The 25,464-nt window shown below is 42.8% G+C and overlaps 1 protein-coding gene across 4 annotated transcripts in view; it reads left to right on the top strand.

Annotated features, from left to right (window-relative positions):
* Positions 1–25,464, top strand: part of col24a1 (collagen type XXIV alpha 1) — a 226,054-nt gene that overhangs the window by 147,046 nt on the left and 53,544 nt on the right. For all 4 annotated transcript variants that reach the window (XR_016496353.1, XM_036978599.2, XM_090236176.1 and 1 more), the window contains 4 exons: positions 5,321–5,374; positions 5,537–5,581; positions 9,311–9,355; positions 21,683–21,736. Coding sequence is in view for 3 of the 4 variants with exons in the window: in XM_036978599.2 (XP_036834494.2) it covers positions 5,321–5,374; positions 5,537–5,581; positions 9,311–9,355; positions 21,683–21,736 (198 nt within the window). In the remaining variant the exon portion in view is untranslated. The remainder of the gene's footprint in view (positions 1–5,320; positions 5,375–5,536; positions 5,582–9,310; positions 9,356–21,682; positions 21,737–25,464) is intronic.

The raw sequence follows: 25,464 nt of genomic DNA, 5'->3' as shown, positions 1-25,464 counted from the left end.
GCTACCATCTAGCCACACTACACAAACAGTACAGCTACCATCTAGCCACACTACACAAACAGTACAGCTACCATCTAGCCACACTACACAAACAGTACATTACACAAACAGTACAGCTACCATCTAGCCATACTACACAAACAGTACAGCTACCATCTAGCCACACTACACAAACAGTACAGCTACCATCTAGCCACACTACACAAACAGTACATTACACAAACAGTACAGCTACCATCTAGCCATACTACACAAACAGTACAGCTACCATCTAGCCACACTACACAAACAGTACAGCTACCATCTAGCCACACTACACAAACAGTACAGCTACCATCTAGCCACACTACACAAACAGTACAGCTACCATCTAGCCACACTACACAAACAGTACAGCTACCATCTAGCCATACTACACAAACAGTACATTACACAAACAGTACAGCTACCATCTAGCCACACTACACAAACAGTACAGCTACCATCTAGCCACACTACACAAACAGTACATTACACAAACAGTACATTACACAAACAGTACAGCTACCATCTAGCCACACTACACAAACAGTACAGCTACCATCTAGCCATACTACACAAACAGTACATTACACAAACAGTACAGCTACCATCTAGCCACACTACACAAACAGTACACTACACAAACAGTACATTACACAAACAGTACAGCTACCATCTAGCCACACTACACAAACAGTACATTACACAAACAGTACAGCTACCATCTAGCCACACTACACAAACAGTACATTACACAAACAGTACAGCTACCATCTAGCCACACTACACAAACAGTATAGCTACCATCTAGCCACACTACACAAACAGTACATTACACAAACAGTACACTACACAAACAGTACATTACACAAACAGTGCAGCTACCATCTAGCCATACTACACAAACAGTACATTACACAAACAGTACAGCTACCATCTAGCCACACTACACAAACAGTACATTACACAAACAGTACATTACACAAACGGTACAGCTACCGTCTAGCCACTAGCCACACTACATAAACAGTACATTACTGTCCTCTGCTTCACACAAACACTGAAAACACATAGCAACACTTTACAATCACACACATTTGGATATTCGGTGGTTACTATAATCTACACTTAATTGCTTTTCCTGTTTTGGAAAATATAGACGTACAGAGCCTTCGGAAAGTATTCAGACCCATTGACCTTTTCCACATTTTGTTACTTTATAGCCTTATTCTAAAATTGATTAAATTGTTTGTTCCCTCATCAATCTACACACAATACCCCATAATGACAAAGCAAAAACAAGTGAAGACATTTTTGCAAATTTATAAAAAATGAACAACTAAAATATTGCATTTACATAAGTATTCAGACCCTTTACTCTGTACTTTGTTGAAGCATCTTTGGCAGTGATTACAGCCTTGAGTCTTCTTGGGTGTGACGCTTCAAGCTTGGCACACCTGTATTTTGGCAGTTTCTCCCATTATTCTCTGCAGATCCTCTCAAGCTCTGTCAGGTTGGATGGGGAGAGTCAATGCACAGCTATTTTCAGGTCCATTCAAAGATGTTCGATCGGGTTCAAGTCTGGGCTCTGGCTGGGCCACTCAAGTACATTCAGAGATTTGTCCCGAAGCCTCTCCTGCGTTGTATTGGCTGTGTGCTTAGGGTCGTTGTCCTGTTGGAAGGTGAACCTTCGCCCCAGCAGGTTTTCATCAAGGTTCTCTCTGTACTTTGCTCCGTTCATCTTTGCCTCGATCCTGACTAGTCTCCCAGTCCCTGCCCATGAAAAACATCCCCACAGCATGATGCTGCCACCACCATGCTTCATGGTGCCAGATTTCCTCCAGACGTGACACTTGGCATTCAGGCTAAAGAGGCTAAAATTCAGGCTAAAGTCTTGGTTTCATCAGACCAGAGAATCTTGTTTAGGTGGCTTTTGGCAAACTCCAAGCAGGCTGTCATGTGCCTTTTACTGAGGAGAGGCTTCCATCTGGCCGCTCCACCATATAGGTCTGTTTGGTGGAGTGCTGCAGAGATGGTTGTCCTTCTCCCATCTCCACAGAGGAACTCTTGAACTCCCTCAGAGTGACCATCGGGTACTTGGTCACTTCCCTGATCAAGGCCCTTCTCCCCAAATTGCTCAGTTTAGCCGGGCGGCCAGCTCTAGGAAGAGTCTTGGTGGTTCCAAACTTCTTCTATTTAAGAATGAAGGAGGTTACTATGTTCTTGAGGACCTTCAATGCTGCAGAAATGTTTTAGTACCCTTCCCCTGATCTGTGCCTCGACACAATCCTGTCTCGGAGCTCTACAGACAATTCCTTCGACTTCATGGCTTGGTTTTTGCTCTGACATGCACTGTTCACTGTTGGACCTTATATAGACAGGTGTGTGCCTTTCCAAATTATGTCCAATCAATTGAATTTACCACAGGTGGACTCCAATCAAGTTGTAGAAACATCTCATGGATTATTAATGGTAACAGGATGCACCTGAGCTCAATTTCGAGTATCATAGGAAAGGGTCTGAATACTTATTGAAACCTGTTTTCACTTTGTCATTATGGTGTATTGTGTGTAGATTGTTGAAGACATTTGTTTTATTAATCCATTTTAGAATAAGGCTGTAATGTATCAAAATGTGGAAAAAGTCAAGGGGTCTGAATACTTTCCGAAGGCACTGTATGTGATCTGTCCACTGAATCACAACACTTCTATAACCAGAACAGCATTGTTCAGTAACAATAAATGTAATGAAAGTGTTGTGTCGGCAGTGATTTGATTACACGCTGGTATTTTGGAACAGCTGTTCTGATATAAACATGCATGACGTGCTGCTGGGATGTTTATCTCTCGTGTCCAACAGGCTAAAGTACTTAACAGCAGCAAAGTGAAACAGCTCAGCTTGCTGCCAGTCTACGCCTCCACAGGGCCAATCCAAAAGTTGTTATCCTAACCTTATTATGACCTTCTCTTATGGTTTAACCATCTGAGCTATAAAGAAATCAGGTCTGGATGATAAAATGTGGCGTACTTGAACTAGGCCTAGATTCATGATGTCACAATGTACAGTAGGAGAAAAGAAAACGTCGCTTTCTCCCCTTTTATCTCTCTCTCTCTGATATCTAATCATTTACAGATTCATTAAGTCTGCTGCTTTAATGATATTACATCACTATATAGGCTATTACATAAATATATGAGATATTACATGACTATATGAGATATTGCATAAATATATGATATATTATATAACTATATGAGATTTGACTTAACTATATGAGATATGACTTAACTATATGAGATATTACATTACTATATGAGATATTACATAAATATATGAAATATTACATTACTATATGAACTATTACATAAATATATGAGATATTACATGCAGATAAAATAATATATGTCCCAGTAGTAACTATACACTGAGTGTACATAACGTTAAGAACACTTACTCTTTCCATGAAATCCAGGTGAAAGATATGATCCCTTATTGATGTCACTTGTTAAATCCACTTCAATCAGTGTAGAGGAAGGAGCGGAAACAGGTCAAAGAAGGATTTTTAACCTTGAGACAATTGAGACATGGAGTGTGTGCCATTCGGAGAGTGATGACAATAGATTTAAGTGCCTTTGAACGGGGTATGATAATAGGTGCCAGGCGCACCGGTTTGAGTCTGTTAAGAACTACAATGCTGCTGGATTTGTCATGCTCAGCAGTTTCCCATGTGTATCAAGAATGGTCCACCACCCAAAGGACATCCAGCCAACTTGACACAACTGTGGGAAGCATTGGAGTCAACATGGGCCAGCATCCCTGTGGAATGCTTTCGACACCTTGTAGAGTCCATGCCCTGATGAACTGAGGCTGCTCTGAGGGCAAAGGGGCACGGGGTTGTTCCTAATGTTTGGTATGCTCGGTGTGTATGGACTAACTTCACTAGTACTACAGTATAAACTATTACCTGCAGACAGAAGCTAGGAGACAATAGTTCCCCATGACGCATCATCTTTAACTCTTGACCTGTCTATGTGTCTTTCAGTTGTCCTCATTGACCTCACAATGTGTTCATTTGTCACTTGGCTCACTCAATTGACCAATCAAAGGAGGGGTTGAATTTTAATTGGATATAGTATAAATTATAAGTGTGTTTGGCTACTGTTCTAATCCATAGAACTGACTGAGCCAAGTGTTTGTAATAGGGCACAGTTAGTGCCTGTTAACAACCCTGAATGAGCCATTCACCCAACTGTACAGTTTTAGGATCAAGTAAAAGAAAGTTACAATTTCCGATTCAGCAAATGAGATTTGTCTTAGCTCTACTCGTTTCATTTGGACTGAGAAGTGGTGGCTCTGCTCTCGTTTTGCTTGGCCTTGACAGCCAGCTGGACATCCAGCCGTGTGAGGCGGAGCCCCATACAGTACATCCACTCACTCAAATGTCTGTGTTGAATAGTTTTATGAGTAAGTAAACACTTCTTTTTACTGTTTGACTTATTTCCCCGCTGTATCCTTGGCCTGCCCTGAACCAAGGTACAGTAAATGTAGCGTCCACTACAGGAAGACAGAGTAGTCCAGTAGAGCACACACTCAGACGGATGATCAGTCAGTTGCTTGTGTTTCCTCCAAAACGCACCACTGAATGTGGCCTGACTGTCTAGCATTTACCTTTTTGTGTGTAGGTATTAAAGACAGGGAGAGGGATGGAGAGGGAAGGAGAGAGAGAGATAGAGAGGAGTGGGATGCAAAGGTCAGCAGGTAACCCCCAGATAGACAAAGACAAAGAAGAAGCTGATTACTCCCAAGTTGTTGATATTATGCAGTCCAACTGTCTTTCTGGAATTCCATGCGGATGTGTTTGAAGACAAAAAGGGCCTGCACAGTAGACTGCTACCATGCGCTGCTCCTAACACCAATGCCCTTATGTGTTTGATACTCCCCATGCTCTCGCCTCCTCCACCCCATTATTTTATTGAGACACTCTAGATGATTTGGTTACGCCCATATCCCATATTGTACACTGCTAAGTACAGTAGGTTTGGGTGGGTGTGCGTGGTTGTGTGGGTGTGTGCATGTGTGGGTGCGTTGCTGTGTGCGGGTGTGAGAGTGTGGGTGGGTGTGTGCTTGTATTTACGAGTGCCGTTGTGTGATGTGATGGCTGAGTGGTTTGTAAACCCTGCATACAGAGAGGGCTAAGCTATTTGTGTGTCATAGGGGCCCAGGGATACACACACACACACTCACACACACACACACACACACACACAGAGGGCTTAGCAGCTGTGTTTCTGTGTCATAGGGGCCGAGGGGTGCAGACGGTCCACTGGGGGAACCAGGGCCTGAGGGCACCAAGGTAAACATCTTCTCACCCTCAGAAGAACATAATACTGAATGTCCTCTTTCTACCTGACTTAAAACCTTGTTCTGTGCACTTTGACCTGATTAAAAGTATATTTGTTGCCTCACTAAGATCTCTCTTTATTCCTCTCCTTCTCTCTCTCTTGCTCTTCTGCAGGGAGAGCCGGGGGAAGGTGGAAAGAAAGGGGAGCCTGGGTTCATAGTGAGTACTCTGCATCACCTGTCTGCTTTACTTTCTACCACTGACCCAGCACAGGCCTCAAGAACATGTGTGCTTTTAATTTAACATCAGAAATGTATATACAACGTGTGTGCGTGTGTGCGTGCGTGTGCGTCTGCGTCTGTGGCAGTGTGTGTGTGGGAGTTTGCTCCTGTCCTGTGTGTTTCTGCACATGACTCTGTCCCTATACTGATTAGAGGGCACATTGAATAGGGTACAGGAGGCCACTTACGATGGCAAAATAATTGGATCTCAACAGAAAGTCCCTTATTGTTCACCTGAGGCAAGAATGAGGCAGGGTTACTTCCTGTATCACCCCTGCTGACCAATTACAGGCCAGAATGAGGCAGCATTTCTTCCTGTATCACTCCTGCTGACCAATGACAGGCCAGAATGAGGCAAAGTTACTTCCTGTATCACCCCTGCTCCTGCATTCATTCTACACAACAGACTCCACTGTGTAGGAGACCTACCCCATGTGTTATTATTCCTACATCTGAGTGAAAAGGTTACACTTGGGCCACCATAACCTGAGGTTTAAATTGCCATTAAGATCTGTGTGGGAGATCGGTAGACTTTAATTAACGGTTTTATTTGCAGAGGGTGCCATTCTTCTGATGGCTGTATCAAGTTATAGTCAATGAAAAACCTCATCCAGCTCACAGTAATGAAACGTGAGCTATGTCAATAAAGAGCTGCCGCATGCAAGAGGAAAATGTACCCTGCTCTGTATTTTAACTGTAATCAATGTGTTGCTCTTTATTTGGGATGAAAAACATGAAAAACCTACCCTGGCTTTATATTTGATAGCGTCATTGTCTCCATTTTGGTTGGGGGATTTCATTAAAACACAACCTGTAGATGGTTAGAGCCATTGGTTGGATGGAGAGAGTTTATGAAGGTAGATTATAGTGAGTAATTTTTGCTCATCATTTTGGATGAATCTAGATGAGTGTAATGGTTCCTAACATGATGGACCAGTGCACCCGTGTCATCTCTAGCTTTGATGTCCTGTGTTCTAGTATTATGCGTGTTCTAGTATTGAAAAATGGACAACAAAGTATCTCTTCTATTCTATCTTTGATGTCTTCAATGGCATTTCTTTAACAGAGGATAGATGGTTCAGTTAGGAGCAGAAATGTTAACACACGTAACTGCCAAAATAATGGAAACACTCAAGTAAATGAGGGATACAAACTATATTGAAAGCAGGTGCTTCCACACAGGTGTGGTTCCTGACTTAATTAAGCAAACTGATGAGCTTGAAAACGATGTGAACCATAGGCCATGACCGTCTCAGTCATCAGATCTCAATCCAATTGAACACTTATGGGAGAATCTGGAGTGGAGCCTGAGACGGCGTTTTCCACCACCATCAACAAAACACCAAATTCTGGAATTTCTTGTGGAAGAATGGTGTCACATCCCTCCAATAGAGTTCCAGACAGTTGTAGAATCTATGCCAAGGTGCATTTAATCTCTTCTGGCTGGTGGTGTCCCAACGCCCTATTAAGACATTTTATATTGGTTTTTCCTTTATTTTGGCATTTACCTGTAGGTGAACTATAGTACCTCCACTAAGTTGAGGATATCTTGGATAATAGAAGATATTCATGAGACTTGCATACAGTGTAGGATCTTAATTTGTGCCAGTTTGTTACAGCAGGAAAATAATCCTGCAGCATCAGGTAATGTGAATTATTACAGTATGCGGATTATATACTTATAATTATATTATATACTTATAAACTCAACATGTAATGTGTTGGTCCCATGTTTCATGCAGTGGCGGCTGGTGGGAGGAGCTATAGGAGGATGGCCTCACTGTAATGGCTGGAACAGAATTAATGGAATGGTATCAAACACATCCAACATATGGAAACCACATGTTTTGACTCTGTTCCATAATTCTATTCCAGCAATTACAATGAGCCCGTACTCCTATATCTCCTCCCACCAGCCTCCACTTGTTTCCTAAACTGAAGAAAAGAAAATCCCAGAAATGTTCCATATGCACAAAAAGCTGATTTCTCTCAAATTGTGCACAAATCGGTTTGCATACCTGTTAGGGAGCATTTCTCCATCCACCTGGCATATCAAGAAGCTGATTAAACAGCACAATCATTGCACAGGTGCACCTTGAGCTGGGGACAGTAAAAGGCCACTCTAAAATGTGAAGTTTTGTCACACGACACAAGGCCACAGATGTCTCAAGTTTTGAGGGAGTGTGCAATTGGCATGCTGACTGCAGGAATATCCCCCTGAGCTGTTGCCAGAGAATTGAATGTTCATTTCTCTACCCTAAGCCACCTCCGATGTCATTTTAGAGAATTTGGCAGTACGTCCAACCGGCCTCACAACCGCACACCACGTGTAACCACGCCAGCCCAGGACCTCCACATCCGGCTTCTTCACCTGTGGGATCATCTGATCCCAGCCACCCGGAAAAGCTGATGAAACGGTTTGAGCAACCAAAGAATTTCTTCTCGTGCTCGTCGTCCTCACCAGGTCTTGACCTGACTGCAGTTCGGTATAGTAACCCACTTCAGTGGGAAAATCCTCACCGTTGATGAAGAAGAAGTGTGCTCTTCACGGATGAATCCCGGTTTCAACTGTACCGGGCAGATGGCAGATTGCGTGTATGGTGTCCTATGCTCAAGCGGTTTGCTGCTGTCAACGTTGTGAACAGAGTGCGCCATGGTGGCAGTGGGGTTTTGGTATGGGCAGACATAAGCTACGGACAACGAACACAATTGCATTTTATCCTGAGGCCTATTGTTGTGCCTTTTCACCATCACCTCATGTTTCAGCATGATAGAGCAAGGCCCCATGTTGCAAGCATCTGTACACATTTCCTGGAAGCTGAAAATGTCCCAGTTCTTCCATGGTCTGCATACTCACCAGACATGTCACCCATTGAGCATGTTTGGGATGCTCTGGATCAACGTGTACGACAGTGTGTTCCAGTTCCCGCCAATATCCAGCAACTTCACACAGGAGTGGAACAATGTTCCACAGGGCACAATCAACAGCCTGATCAACTCTAGGTGAAGGAAATGAGTCGCGCTGCATGAGGCAAGTGCTGGTCACACCAGATACTGACTGGTTTTCTGATCCACGCCCATAGATTAGGGCCTAATGAATTTATTTCAATTGACACATTTCCTTATAGGAACTGTAACTCAGTAAAATATTTGAAATTGTTGCATGCTGTGTTTATATTTTTGTTCAGTATAATAAATTGACATTTTTGTAGGGGTTGATACATTTTTCATAAAGAAAAACAAGTCTGAAATTTCAGAGGAAATTACAAACTTCAGGAGCCTTTTAAAACCTCAAATATACTACAAGTTTTAAATGTGCTGCATTGCAGGTAAGATCTCCTGCAATGTGGTGATCAAATTAAGATCCTACATCTGTAATACGAACTAGTGTTCGTAGTCCACTAGGGATGGTACTGTATAACTGATACACTCATGCAATTATCCCTGCAGGGGTGGGCAATTCCAGTCCTCGCGGGGCCTGATTGGTTTTGCCCCAGCTAACACACCTGACTCCAATAATCACCTAATCATGATCTTCAGTTTAGGAGAGAAACATTGTTTAGGGCTGGAGAAACATTGTGACACCAATCAGGCCCCCGAGGACTGGAGTTTCCCACCCCTGAATTGCCGTGACTCAACTATCTATTACATGCCTTTCCTCTTGCAGGGTAAAGCTGGCGGTCCAGGGGAGAGAGGCCTATCAGGGAAACCTGTGAGTACCTTGCATTACATTCACCTACACACTGTATCTCCATTACGTTGACAGGTGTGATTGACAGGTTTGGTTGCCATGTTTGATTGACAGGTTTGATTGACATGAGGTAAAGAGGCCAACACCAGAGCTACATGGGACTATGTATTAAAAGTCCCGCCCCTATAAAGAATTTAGACCACAGTTTTCTACCTGTTATATAGGCCCCCGTTAAAATTATTTACACCACACTTTCTACCTGTAATATATGCCCCCATTAACATTATTTCCACCACAGCTTTCTACCTGTAAAATAATCCTTGCCCTATAAATTATTTCCACCACAGATTTCTACCTGTAATACAGTCCCAGCCCTATAAAGAACTTCCACCACTTTCTACCTGTAATATACTGTAGGCCCGATTACAATAATTTCCACCACAGCTTTCTACCTGTAATATAGGCCCCGATTACAATAATTTCCACCACAGCTTTCTACCTGTGATATAGGCCCCGATTAAAATGATTTCCACCACAGCTTTCTACCTGTAATATAGGCCCCGATTAAAATGATTTCCACCACAGCTTTCTACTTGTAATATAGGCCCCGATTAAAATGATTTCCACCACAGCTTTCTACCTGTAATATAGGCCCTGATTAAAATGATTTCCACCACAGCTTTCTACCTGTAATATAGGCCCTGATTAAAATGATTTCCACCACAGCTTTCTACCTGTGATATAGGCCCCGATTAAAATGATTTCCACCACAGCTTTCTACCTGTAATATAGGCCCCGATTAAAATTATTTCCACCACAGCTTTCTACTTGTAATATAGGCTCCGATTTAAAATGATTTCCACCACAGCTTTCTACCTGTAATATAGGCCCCGATTACAATAATTTCCACCACAGCTTTCTACCTGTAATATAGGCCCCGATTAAAATGATTTCCACCACAGCTTTCTACTTGTAATATAGGCCCCGATTACAATCATTTCCACCACAGCTTTCTACCTGTAATATAGGCCCCGATTAAAGGTGGTGTATAAAATACTAATTTCATCCATTAAAATAACCTAGATTGATATGAAGTGTGTGTGTGTGTGTGTGTGCACGCGCGCGTGTGTGTGTGTGTGCACGTGCGCGCGCGCGCGCGTGTGTGTGTGTGTGTGTGTGTGTGCAGGCACATATCTTAAATCATCAGAGTTATTTTTAATGCGCTCAAGAGAACAACATATGCTTAGTTTTACCTACATTTAGTAGAGTACTGAAATGAAGCTCCTCAGAAGCTAGCAGTGACCATTTTGCAGAAACATAACACTTTGTTGCATATCTCACTGCTTTCTTCCATGCGCTGTTCCCTCTTGATGCCAAATTATTAACACTTCTTAACATTAATTCAATGGATTGTGGTCAGTAAACTCATGGAATATGGTGTCAATAATATTATGTACAATGTATTATGTACATATTCATGTACAAATGAAGTGCATAACTATATCCTAATTTTCCATGAAGATAAATTGTTGGAAAAAGTATTTGTAATTTATTGCAATGTTTTCAGAAACCATGTCCAATATTTGATTGGCAACAAAAAAAGCCTCATGTTGATGATGGTCACTGTTGATGATGGTCACTGTTGATGATGGTCACTGTTGATGATGGTCACTGTTGATGATGGTCACTGTTGATGATGGTCACTGTTGATGATGGTCACTGTTGATGATGGTTACTGTTGATGATGGTTACTACTAACTAATGTGAGCTAGTCATGCTACTCGCAAATTCTAGTTACGTGCAATATAGCAGGATTGGGATTTTAGGCTGCCATCCTTTGGATTATGTTGGAACTGCATAAACGACAACTTTTGCAGATAATGTGTAAAAATGCAGGCACCAAACACGTTTGAAATCATGATTTTATAATATTTGTGGTAATAAATCGCAGATTCCAAGGTCAATTACCTACAGGACAATATTTCTAATGAATTACACAAAAACAAATACACCCCGTCCAACAGTCCTGTAGTAACAACACTTCACAATTCTCCACACATGTACCAGCATACAATCCTTTCTCCAAATAAAGATGCACAATGCTTGTCAGTTATATTATACAGTACTAGGATGTTAGTCCATCCATAAAGATTAGAAATTATACAAAATTAAACTGTAGGTGCAAACCTGTCTATGACTTCACTCTTTCCCAAGTGTGTTAGTATGTATATCTTTGTCAATTGTCATGACGCATTCTATCTTGGGTCATTGGGCTCCTAAGCCAGGTATGTAGATGTCTTTAATTAATGCACAGAAAGATGTCTCACAAATGCTAACTGGGATGGTCAGCGCGGCCTGTATGATTGTCTTCAGTGATGGGAACATATCAGGGTCTAACAATTTATACACACAGGACATGTCAAAAGTGGCATCTTTCTTTTTTTGAGAGGTAATGTTTAGCAAGGACTACCTTCTCTGGCTTGAGAGGAATGTGCCATGTTTGTCTTGTGTGGGCCTCCCCTCTCTATGTTCTCTCTGTCCTGTCTGGTAACCTCTCTCTGTCCTGTCTGGTAACCTCTCTCTATGTTCTCTCTGTCCTGTCTGGTAACCTCTCTCTGTGTTCTCTCTGTCCTGTCTGGTAACCCCTCTCTATGTTCTCTCTGTCCTGTCTGGTAACCTCTCTGTGTTCTCTCTGTCCTGTCTGGTAACCTCTCTCTGTGTTCTCTCTGTCCTGTCTGGTAACCCCTCTCTATGTTCTCTCTGTCCTGTCTGGTAACCTCTCTCTGTCCTGTCTGGTAACCTCTCTCTGCCCTGTCTGGTAACCTCTCTCTGTGTTCTCGCTGTCCTGTCTGGTAACCTCTCTCTGTGTTCTCTCTGTCCTGTCTGGTAACCTCTCTATGTTCTCTCTGTCCTGTCTGGTAACCTCTCTCTGTGTTCTCTCTGTCCTGTCTGGTAACCTCTCTATGTTCTCTCTGTCCTGTCTGGTAACCTCTCTCTGTCCTGTCTGGTAACCTCTCTCTGCCCTGTCTGGTAACCTCTCTCTGTGTTCTCGCTGTCCTGTCTGGTAACCTCTCTCTGTGTTCTCGCTGTCCTGTCTGGTAACCTCTCTCTGTGTTCTCTCTGTCCTGTCTGGTAACCTCTCTCTGTGTTCTCTCTGTCCTGTCTGGTAACCTCTCTCTGTGTTCTCTCTGTCCTGTCTGGTAACCTCTCTCTGTGTTCTCTCTGTCCTGTCTGGTAACCTCTCTCTGTGTTCTCTCTGTCCTGTCTGGTAACCTCTCTGTGTTCTCTCTGTCCTGTCTGGTAACCTCTCTCTGTGTTCTCTCTGTCCTGTCTGGTAACCTCTCTCTGTGTTCTCTCTGTCCTGTCTGGTAACCTCTCTCTATGTTCTCTCTGTCCTGTCTGGTAACCTCTCTCTGTCCTGTCTGGTAACCTCTCTCTGCCCTGTCTGGTAACCTCTCTCTGTGTTCTCGCTGTCCTGTCTGGTAACCTCTCTCTGTGTTCTCTCTGTCCTGTCTGGTAACCTCTCTGTGTTCTCTCTGTCCTGTCTGGTAACCTCTCTCTGTGTTCTCTCTGTCCTGTCTGGTAACCTCTCTCTGTGTTCTCTCTGTCCTGTCTGGTAACCTCTCTCTGTGTTCTCTCTGTCCTGTCTGGTAACCTCTCTCTGTCCTGTCTGGTAATCTCTCTCTGTCCTGTCTGGTAACCTCTCTCTGCCCTGTCTGGTAACCCCTCTCTGTGTTCTCTCTGTCCTGTCTGGTAACCTCTCTCTGTCCTGTCTGGTAACCTCTCTATGTCCTGTCTGGTAACCTCTCCCTGTGTTCTCTCTGTCCTGTCTGCTAACCTCTTTCTGTGTTCTCTCTGTCCTGTTTGCTAACCCCTCTCTGTGTTCTCTCTGTCCTGTCTGGTAACCTCTCTCTGTGTTCTCTCTGTCATGTCTGCTAACCTCTCTCTGTGTTCTCTCTGTCCTGTCTGCTAACCTCTCTCTGTCCTGTCTGGTAACCTCTCTCTGTGTTCTCTCTGTCCTGTCTGCTAACCTCTCTATGTGTTCTCTCTGTCCTGTCTGGTAACCTCTCTTCCTTGCTGTCTGAAGTTCTGCTTCCCTGGATCTCCTATATTATTACAGAGACGGCATAGTATCAGTGCCGTAGCAATATGGAGAATCCTGAACAGACAAACACACAGAGAAGCAATATAACAGACAAATAATGTTTACCTGAATTTTTTCACTCAATCTTAAACCTGATTAACATTCAAATGTCTTACCCTTCACAAACCACAATACCTGTGTTCTCTCTGTTGCTTTAGCAACCAAATCAAAATACATGCAGCCATGGAACAAAACAGATGAGGTTGGCTGAAATTGTTAACATGTAAGCTTAGTGTGGGGCGGCAGGGTAGCCTATTGGTTAGAGCATTGGACTAGTAACCGAAAGGTTGCAAGTTCGAATCCCCGAGCTGACAAGGTGACAAATCTGTCGTTCTGCCCCTGAACAGGCAGTTAACCCACTGTTCCTAGGCCGTCATTGAAAATAAGAATTTGTTCTTAACTGACTTGCCTAGTAAAATTAAAAAAGTTTAGTCTCCAATGTAGATTGAAAACAAATACATTTTCACAATGACCACTTGCTGTTTCAAAAACATTGTTGTAGTTATTGGTTAGCTAGCCAGCCAATGTTTGCCGTATTTGCATTGTCATGAAATCAGTCAAAACACTTCAAAAGAAGACATGGTATCAATAACTTGATGAAGCATGCTGAAATAATCCACTAATTATTCCCCACATGGCAGTGTCATTCTTGCTAGCAATCTTGCCATCCAGAATCACAACAGGCTGATTTATGCCCCTTGGAAGCGTGCACATCGTTTTCGTGACGTTGTCAGCCAACCTATGTAGCTAGATGCTAAATAATTATATTGTAAACACACACACACACACACACACTCACACACACACACAATGTATCCACTTACTCCTGCAAATACAACAACCTGCTCTGTGTTTACTGAGCTGCATCTTCAATTCCGTACGTCCATCTTCTATAAACTGGGAAAAAATACTCAAATACTATCCAGCTTTGTTTTTCAACAGATAGCTACAGTTGAAGTCGGAAGTCTCCATACACCTAGGTTGGAGTCATTAAAACTTGTTTTCAACCACTCCACAAAAGTCTTGTTAAAAAAATATTGTTTTGGCAAGTCGGTTAGGATATCTACTTTGTGCATTTTTTCCAACCATTGTTTACAGATATTATTTCACTTATAATTCACTGTATCACAATTCCAGTGGGTCAGAAGTTTACATACACAAAGTTGACTGTGCCTTTAAACAGCTTGGAAAATTCCAGAAAATGATGTCATTGCTTTAGAAGGTTCTGGTAGTCTAATTGACATCATTTGAGTCAATTGGAGGTGTACCTATGGATGTAGTTCAAGGCCTACCTTCAAACTCAGTGACTCTTTGCTTGACTTTATGAGAAAATCAAAATAAATCAGCCAAGACCTCTGAAAAGAAATTGTAGACCTCCGCAAGTCTGGTTCATCTTTGGGAGCAATTTCCAAACACCTGAAGGTACCACATTCATCTGTACAAACAATAGTATGCAAGTATAAACACCATGGGACCACATAGCCGTCATACCGCTCAGGAAGGAGACGCGTTCTGTCTCCTAGAGATGAACATACTTTGGTGCGAAAAGTGCAAATCAATCCCAGAACAACAGCAAAGGACCTTGTGAAGATGCTGGAGGAAACCGGTACAAAAGTATCTATATCCACAGTAAAAATGAGTCCTATATCGATATAACCTGAAAGGCCACTCAGCAAGGAAGAAGCCACTGCTCCAAAACCACCATAAAAAAGCCAAACTACGGTTTGCAACTGCACATGGGGACAAAGATTGTTCTCTGGTCTGATGAAACCAAAATAGAACTGTTTGGCCATAATGACCATCGTTATGTTTGGAGGAAAAGGGGGAGGCTTGCAAGCCGAAGAACACCATCCCAACCATGAAGCACGGGGGTGGCAGCATCATGTTGTGGAGGGTGCTTTGCTGCTGGAGGGACTGGTGCACTTCACAAAATAGATGGCATCATGAGGGGGGAAAATGATGTGGATATATTGAAGCAACATCTCAAGGCATCGGTCAGGAAGTTAAAGCTTAGTTGCAAATGGATCTTCCAAATGGACAATGACCCCAAACATACTTCCAAAGTTGTGGCAAAATGGCTTAAGGACAACAAAGTCAACGTATTGGAGTGGCCATCACAAGGCCCTGACCTCAATCGCATAGAAAATTTATGGGCAGAACTGAAAAAGCGTGTGCGATTAAGGAGGCCTACAAACCTGACTCACTTACACCAGCTCTGTCAAGAGGAATGGGCCAAAATGCACCCAATTTATTGTGGGAAGCTTGTGGAAGGCTACACGAAATGCTTGACACAAGTTTAACAATTGAAAGGCAATTCTACCAAATACTAATTGAGTGTATGTTAATCTTAAAATAAAGTGGTGATCCTAACTGACCTAAGATAGGGAATTTTTACTAGGATTAAATGTCAGGAATTGTGAAACTGAGTTTAAATGTATTTGGCTAAGGTGTATGTAACCTTCCGACTTCAACTGTAGCTAATTGAGCTGACGTTACCAAAAGTAGCTAACATCATGTTAGCCTTAAGTTAGCTAGCTATCTTTATTAGCAATTTTTTGCATATTTGCACAATACTTGATTAGACAGTAATTGGTGTCCAGATAGCTAATCAGTAACTATACTGTCAAAACCCTGCTCATGAAATCTGCTAGCTAGACTGAGTAGTCCCTCACGTTAGTTAGTTAGTTAGTTAGTTAGCTTAACATTATCTGTCAATGCAGCTTTTGAGTCAATATGTTGAAATGTAAGTTACTCGAATCTGGCTTACTTTGAGGTGAATAACTCTGAATAACATCATCATGGGCTAACAAAATGTGCTAAAGCAATAGCAAGCTAACAAAGTTTACCTCGATTATCCTTCTCGTCTTTGTGTTCTCTCCCTCAGAGAATGAACAGTTGCCCGCATACGGCGGAATATCATTTTTGGGGACGAATTAAAAATGTAGCACTTTGACTTCACCTCCTAAAGTGCCACCGTACACAGAAATGCTGGTTTTAGGCAGCACTGAAAAGGCAGGCCAGGGCCCATGTTTGGAGTATTCATTGCAGTGTAGCCTAGCTTGTTTTACACCATCCCAGCAGGGAAAAAGACTCAGGGCTGGGACAAAATCATTCGTGGCTATAGCCACGAAAGCCCGGGTCTGGTGGTGTCAATGGCCTGTTCCATAGTACCATGACCTTGTGGCTGGTGTGTGCTTCGATCCCCTTGTGTTCCTGGCGGCGTAAAACTGAGACTGGGATGTTTTCAATGTTGTAACAGTCTTCACTACGGGGGAAAATATCTGCTTTTCTACTTAGTTAATGATGGATTGCAGTGTTGTGATATAACCACTGAAGGATCAAATGATTCCCTACTGACGGGAAATGTGATTAAAGAAACATACAGACAAAAGTGCTCTACACAATTCATAGTGTTGGCTGCTGTTAGCCCTGTACAAACATTTCTCTCTGCATCTCTGTATCTGTGGCTAGCCAGACATGATGATCCCTAACTAGAGATTGCCTGGTAGTGCCTGATGCATGCTCAATGACTCTTGGATCCATTCACAGATGCTTGGCTTGCTTGTTTGGTTTGATAAATGACCTATTTTCAGCCCTGTTAAGTCAGACTTGGCGTAACACTTGACAAACATTGTTTCTATGTGTTATTAACTGATGTGACACACACACAGACACACAAACACACACATACTAGCAGTGACCTGTCCTGCTCAGCATCTAAATGCCATCATTTGTCATTTGCATAGAGCAAGGTCTATGTTCAAACAGGTCAGTTTGTGTGTTTCGGGGGAATGAATGGGTGTTGTTGCGGTGTTACAGTTAAGCAATAAGGCCTGAGGGGGTGTGGTATATGGCCAATATACCATGACTAAGTGCTTTTCTTAGCAACGACGCAACGCAGAGTGCCTGGATACAGGCCTTAGTCATGGTATATTGGTCATATAACACAAACCCCTGAGGTGCCTTATTGCTATTATAAACGAGTTGCCAACGTAATTAGAGCAGTCGAAATACGTGTTTTGTCATACCCGTATACTGTCTGATATACCACAGCTGTCAGCCAATCAGCATTCAGGGATCGAACCACCCGGTTTATAACAGGTAATTTCTCATGAGCAGTAAAACACACAATAATGCAGCTGGAACTCCCAACGTGTAGAACATGGTGAGACCATGAAATTGCCATCAGACATCTCTACTGTACATTGATCTATAGAAGAGTGGGCTTTTAGAGTTGGGTGCTGCAGATTGGGCTTTTAGAGTGAGGTTTACTCCAGTAACTAACAGTATGTTTACTCCAGTAACTAACAGTATGTTTACTTCAGTAACTAACAGTATGTTTACATCAGTAACTAACAGTATGTTTACTCCAGTAACTAACAGTATGTTTACTCCAGTAACTAGCAGTATGTTTACTCCACTAACTAACAGTATGTTTACTCCAGTAACTAACAGTATGTTTACTCCAGGAACTAACAGTATGTTTACTCCAGTAACTAACAGTATGTTTACTCCAGTAACTAACAGTATGTTTACTCCAGTAACTAGCAGTATGTTTACTCCAGTAACTAACAGTATGTTTACTCCAGTAACTAACAGTATGTTTACTCCAGTAACTAACAGTATGTTTACTCCAGTAACTAACAGTATGTTTACTCCAGTAACTAACAGTATGTTTACATCAGTAACTAACAGTATGTTTACTCCAGTAACTAACAGTATGTTTACTCCAGTAACTAACAGTATGTTTACTCCAGTAACTAACAGTATGTTTACATCAGTAACTAGCAGTATGTTTACTCCAGTAACTAACAGTATGTTTACTCCAGTAACTAACAGTATGTTTACTCCACTCCAGTAACTAACAGTATGTTTACTCCAGTAACTAACAGTATGTTTACTCCAGTAACTAACAGTATGTTTACTCCAGTAACTAACAGTATGTTTACTCCAGTAACTAACAGTATGTTTACTCCAGTAACTAACAGTAGGTTTACTCCAGTAACTAGCAGTATGTTTACTCCAGTAACTAACAGTATGTTTACTCTAGTAACTAACAGTATGTTTACTCCAGTAACTAACAGTATGTTTACTCCAGTAACTAACAGTATGTTTACTCCAGTAACTAACAGTATGTTTACTCCAGTAACTAACAGTATGTTTACTCCAGTAACTAACAGTATGTTTACTCCAGTAACTAACAGTATGTTTACTCCAGTAACTAACAGTATGTTTACTCCAGTAACTAACAGTATGTTTACTCCAGTAACTAACAGTATGTTTACTCCAGTAACTAACAGTATGTTTACTCCAGTAACTAACAGTATGTTTACTCAAGTAACTAACAGTATGTTTACATCAGTAACTAGCAGTATGTTTACTCCAGTAACTAGCAGTATGTTTACTCCAGCAAAACTAACAGTATGTTTACTCCAGTAACTAACAGTATGTTTACTCCAGTAACTAACAGTATGTTTACTCCAGTAACTAACAGTATGCTTACTCCAATAACTAACAGTATGTTTACTCCAGTAACTAACAGTATGTTTACTCCAGTAACTAACAGTAGGTTTACTCCAGTAACTAACAGTATGTTTACTCCAATAACTAACAGTATGTTTACTCCAGTAACTAACAGTACGTTTAATCCAGTAACTAACAGTACGTTTACTCCAGTAACTAACAGTATGTTTACTGTCGTGAGGAAACTATTAAAGCTAACAAAGATCTGACAGGCAGCGTAGAGGAACTCAATCTTCTCCCCAGTCACCTCTAGAGCCACAGCGCCATCTTGTGTTCAGTGTTGAAAAATACATCTTTGAGGAACAGAGTGACTAAGCAAAGCTCTGAAGTCATCTGCTCTTTCATATCATCTTCCTTAAATGACTGCATGCACTTTATGATAGTGTCATTGAATAATGGCTTTCTTAACCGCCCCCATATTTCAGCCTGGATGTTCCGTTCAGTTCCCGCTGACATATTATGGGAGCATTTGTGCACACAGAGCTTTCATTTACAGTTTTAATAAAAGTATTCCCGTGTTATAAGGAATCATGATTTATTGCTGTTTTCAGCCCTCTCTCTCTCTCTCTGAGGGCATTTGTAAGAAGAGTTCTGAGAATTACCAGTCCCATCCATCTTTCCTCCGTTCCTTTTTCATCAGTTTGCTCTGTGCTGTACAGACAGATTTCAGTTGGTCATTGTGTTATGTGATCTAGGGTAGTGCTGTACACTTACCATTACAACAGCGGTTGAAGAGAAAACCTACAGGAGGGTAGCTCTCCAGGAACAGGATTGGAGAGAGAACCTACAGGAGGGTAGCTCTCCAGGAACATGGTTGGAGAGAGAACCTACAGGAGGGTAGCTCTCCCGGAACAGGGTTGGAGAGAACCTACAGGAGGGTAGCTCTCCAGGAACATGGTTGGAGAGAGAACCTACAGGAGGGTAGCTCTCCAGGAACATGGTTGGAGAGAGAACCTACAGGAGGGTAGCTCTCCAGGAACATGGTTGGAGAGAGAACCACTAGTCAGCTACCTACTCCCCCCTGCTACTCCCTCTATGGACACCCCCATCCCACCCCTGCTACTCCCCCTATGCACAGCCCTCCTTAGATCAGCTGATATCTCAAAGTACTGTACAGAAACCCAGCCTAAAACCCCAAACAGCAAGCAATGCAGGTGTAGAAGCACGGTGGCTAGGAAAAACTCTCTAGAAAGGCCAAAACCTAGGAAGAAACCTAGAGAGGAACCAGGCTATGAGGGGTAGCCAGTCCTCTTCTGGCTGTGCCGGGTGGAGATTATAACAGAACATGGCCAAGATGTTCAAATGTTCATAAATGACCAGCATGGTCAAATAATAATAATCACAGTGGTTGTCAAGGGTGCGACAGGTCAGCACCTCAGGAGTAAATGTCAGTTGGCTTTTCATAGCCGATCATTGAGAGTATCTCTACCGCTCCTGCTGTCTCTAGAGAGTTGAAAACAGCAGGTCTGGGACAGGTGAACAGGTCAGGGTTCCATTGCCGCAGGCAAAACCGCTGAAACTGGAGCAGCAGCACGGCCAGGTGGACTGGGGACAGCAAGGAGTCATCATGCCAGGTAGTCATTTAACTGTACCCTGCAATCACACCTGCAACTCTGACTATTAAAAACTCTGAATCTGAATCTATGAGGGGACCTTTAAGCCTGTGAAAGATTTACCACAGAGATGATTAAAGGCCCAATCCAGCCGTTTTTTATATAAACATCAAATCATTTCTGGGTAACAATTAAGTACCTTACGGTAAAAGTTTTCAATTTCTCAACCAATCATTTTGCTAGGACTGTCTGGGAGTTGTCTGAGTAGGGAGGGGGAGGGCACCTTAAAAGTTGCTGTTATTGGAAGAGAGGTTTGGAACTCACTTTGTTATCGGTCTATTAACTTAATTGATGCCTGGTGATGTCAACAGCTGAACTCCACCAATGCCAAACATTCTGATTAGAAGGTCCTATGTAGATTGTAATTTCAACCAGCAGGAAATAACACTGATGAAATGTTTTCAGACTTTTACAGTGTTAGTTTGATAAGCGGTTGTACAATATGATACAGAGCACATGAGAAACTGAATTTGGACTGCACTGGACCTTTAAGACATAGTCCTAACTTTGACATCATGACTTTGCACTTTAGTATGTTCATAACTTGATGTGAATGATGTGACATACATTGCTGGGACAAAGACCTTTTGAGATGGCTAAAGGTTGTGTATGTTGTGTGTCTCCTGTGTAACAGAGCCTGGGTTAGTCATGATGGACAACGGATGTGCATAGAATATCACACTGATCCTAGATTTATAAAGCAACCAAGTATTTCAGATCAGATGTGATACCTTTGATGCACATTTGATATGCTTGTTACACCACATTCAATAGCTTCCTTCCCCAGTTGTAACAGAAACTGCTTCCTCAGTGTTTGTGTTCAGGATGCTATGGATCAAGTTCAAGGGTCAAGTTCACAGGCTTGTCCCTTCCCAACTTCTCAAAGGGGATTTTTCCATTCCTGGAATATTAGATGTACACTTTATTTTCTGCATGACTTGCTGTTTTTTATGTTTGTTTCTCCAGACCAATCAGATCCATTGATAGTGTCTCTTGTAGGCTCTGTATCTGGTTAAGTTCAGCCTGTAATAATATGTTGGTGAACTTTGACCTCTGTCTCTCTCTCAGGGGAAAGCTGGGATCCCTGGCAGCACAGGAGAGAAGGGTGCCCATGGTGAACCAGTGAGTATCGACCAACCAATCAATCAGTCAAACAGTTGTCATAAAGTTCTTTACAGGAACCCTGCCTAGACCCCTAAAGTGTAAGCAGCAACACAGTAGAAAACTCCCTAAAAGGATACATCTCATGACCTCTCTTAGCGTGATGAGGGCCAGTAGTTTTCCGACCTAACCACACAACCTGATAGGAAACACTCTGGGTCTTAGCTATGACACTTTGGCTGTGGCTGTGATTGTTCTGTGGTATAGGAATGTCAAACAGACTATCCCTGTGAGGTGAACATTAAACATTAAATCGATTAAGCCTCTCTTCCTCCTGAGGCATTTGGACTTTGTTGTGGACAGGCAGCCCAATTCTGATATTCTTTCTTCTAATTGGTCAAAAGACCAATTAGTGAAAAAAGTATTAGAATTGTGCTGCCTGTGTAAAGGCAGCCATCCCTATATGTTTTTATTTCTATTAATATAATCAGCTCTGGTATTACTCCTGCACCCTGAATCAGATGTTCCAGGGCTCTGTAAAACACAAGCTGTAAAGAACGGTGTGATTTCATGTGGCTGATGGGATGTGAGTGTGACTAATGATTCCAGCTTTGATGCTGACAAACACACACTCAGGCACGCACACACACACACATACAAACACACACTCAGGCACGCACACACACATACGCACACACACACACACACATACACACACACACACACACACACAAACAAACACACACACAGGCACACACACACAGAAAAACACACAGACACACAGAGAGACACACAGACAAACGGAGAGACACACACACACACACAGGCACACACACACACACAGGCACACAAACACACACGCAGACACAGGCACACAGACACGCACAGACAAACACACACTCACACAAAATTAACCCCCACATTATCCCTCTCAAGCATTAGTCTCCAAATTCTCATATTTCATGGAAAACAGTGGACCCCTTCAGAGCATCAAGAAGGTCAAACAGTCAAATACAATTTATTTGACTAAGATATTTCAAAAAGCTCCACAGTCATCAAATAAAATCACGTTTTATTTGTCACATACACACAGTTAGCAGATGTTAATGCGAGTGTAGCAAAATGCCTGTGCTTCTAGTTCCGACAATGCAGTAATATCTAACAAGTAATCTAACAATTCCCCACCAACAACCAAATACACACAAATCTAAAGGGGTGAATAGGCAAGGTGCGATAGATGGTATAAAATACAGTATATACATGTGATATGAGCAATGTAAGATATGTAAACATCATTAAAGTGGCATTATTTAGAGTGCATTGTATAAAGTGACTAGTGATCCATTTATTAATGTCACGACTTCCGCTGATGTCGGTCCCTCACCTTGTTCGGGCGGCGTTTAGCAGTCGACGTCACCGGCTTTCTAGCCATCGCCGATCCACTTTTCATTCTCCATTTGTTTTGTCTTTGTTTTCTACACACCTGGTTTCTATTCGCCAATTACATGTTCATTATTTAACCCTCTGTTTCCCCCATGTTGGTGTGCGTGTTTGTTTATTATGTTCAGGTTGTATCTTTATGACTGGTATTGTTTGCCAGGTTCGTTTTTATGGTCGTTATTTACGAGTGACCTGTATTTTCACGCACCTTTAGTATTTGTTTTATACTGGTGCAGTTCGTGGAATTGTACTCTCATCTCTGCTCTCCTGCGCCTGATTCCATGCACCAGTTACCCACAGCCTGACAATTAAAGTCGTCAGTGATTGGGTCTCAATGTAGGCAGCAGCCTCTCTGAGTTAGTGATTGCTGTTTAGCAGTCTGATGGCCTTGAGATAGAAGCTGATTTTCTGTCTCTCGGTCCCACGTTTGAGGCACCTGTACTGACCTCGCCTTCTGGATGGTAGCGGTGTGATCAGGCAGTGGCTCTGGTGGTTGATGTCCTTGATTATGTTTCTGGCCTTCCTGAGACATCAGGTGCTGTAGTTGTCATGGAGGGCAGGTAGTTTGCCCTCTGTAGTTTACCCTCTGGAAAGCCTTGCGGTTGAGGGCGGTGCAGTTCCCGCATCGTGGTAGACAATCACAAAGACAGATGAAACAGATCAGGGCGTGACAGCAGGGCTGGCGAATGCCAAATTTCAATGATACAGCCCAACAAGATGCTCTCGATTGTGCATCTGTAAAAGTTTGTCAGGGTTTTGGGTGACAAGACAAATTTCTTCAGCCTCCTGAGGTTCTTCACCACACTGTCTGTGTGGGTGGACCATTTCAGTTTGTCTGTGATGTGTACGCCGAGGAACTCAAAACTTTCCATCTTCTCCACTGCTGTCATGCCCTGCTGTCACGCCCTGATCTGTTTCACCTGTCTTTGTGATTGTCTCCCACATCCAGGTGTCACCTGTTTTCCCCATTAGTCCCCGGTGTATTTTTCCCTGTGTTTCTTGTCTCTCTGTGCCAGTTTGTCTTGTTTTGCCAAGTCAATCAGCGTTTTTCCTAGCTCCTATCTTTCCCAGTCTCTGTTTTTTCCTAGCCCTCCTGGTTTTGACCCTTGCCTGTCCTGACGTTGAAGCCGCTTGCCTGACCTCTCTGCCTGTCCTGACCTCGAGCCTGCCTATCGCCTGGTACTGTTTGGACTCTGACCTGGTTTATGAACTCTCGCCTGTCCCCAACCTGTCTTTTCCCTACCCATTTTGTTATAATAAGTATCGGAGCTCAACCATCTGCTTCCTGTCTGCATTTGGGTCTCGCCTTGTGCCCTTATAACTGCTGTCCCTTCAATGTGGATAAGGGGGTGCTCCCTCTGCTGTTTCCTGAAGTCCAGGATCATCTCCTTTGTTTTGTTGACATTGAGTGAGAGGTTATTTTCCTGGCACCACACTCCGAGTGCCCTCACCTCCTCCCTGTTGGCTGTCTCGTCGTTTTTGGTAATCAAGCCCACTACTGTTGTGTTGTCTTCAAACTTGATGATTGAGTTTGAGGCTTGGATTGCCACGCAGTCGTGGGTGAACAGGGAGTACAAGAGGGGGCTGAGTGTTGAGGGTCAGCGAAGTGGAGATGTTGTTTCCTACCTTCACAACCTGGGGACAGCCCATCAGAAAGTCCAGGACCCAGTTGCACAGGGCGGGGTTGAGACCCAGGGCCTCCAGCTTGATGATGAGCTTGGAGGGTAATATGGTGTTGAATGCTGAGTGGTAGTCAATGAACAGCATTCTTACATAGGTATTCCTTTTGTCCAGATGGGTTAGGGCAGTGTGCAGTGTGATGGTGATTGCATTGTCTGTGGACCTGTTGGGACAGTATGCAAACTGAAGTGGGTCTAGGGTGGCTGGTAAGGTGGAGGTGATATGATTCTTGACTAGTCTCTCAAAGCACTTCATGATGACAGAAGTGAGTTCACTTATCATTTAGTTCACTTATCTTTGCCTTTTTGGGTACAGGAACAATGGATGCCATCTTGAAGCATGTGTGGACAACAGACTGGGATAGGGAGCATTTGAATATGTCCGTAAATACACTAGCCAGCTGGTCTGCACATGCTTTGAGTACGCGGCTAGGGATGCCGTCTAGGCCCGCAGCCTTGCGAGGGTTAATAGGTTTAAATGTTTTACTCACATCAGCCATGGAGAAGGAGATGGGTGGGCACAGTCCTTGTTATCAGGCCACGACAGTGGCACTGTATTATTCTCAAAGCAGGCAAAGAAGGTGTTTAGTTTGTCTGGAAGTGTGACATCGGTGTCCGTGACGTGGCTGG

The sequence above is a fragment of the Oncorhynchus mykiss genome, chromosome 5, assembly GCF_057628025.1.
Source record: "Oncorhynchus mykiss isolate SJ-2025 chromosome 5, ASM5762802v1, whole genome shotgun sequence".
NCBI lineage: Eukaryota > Metazoa > Chordata > Actinopteri > Salmoniformes > Salmonidae > Oncorhynchus > Oncorhynchus mykiss.
This window is presented reverse-complemented; position numbering and strand designations above follow the sequence as displayed.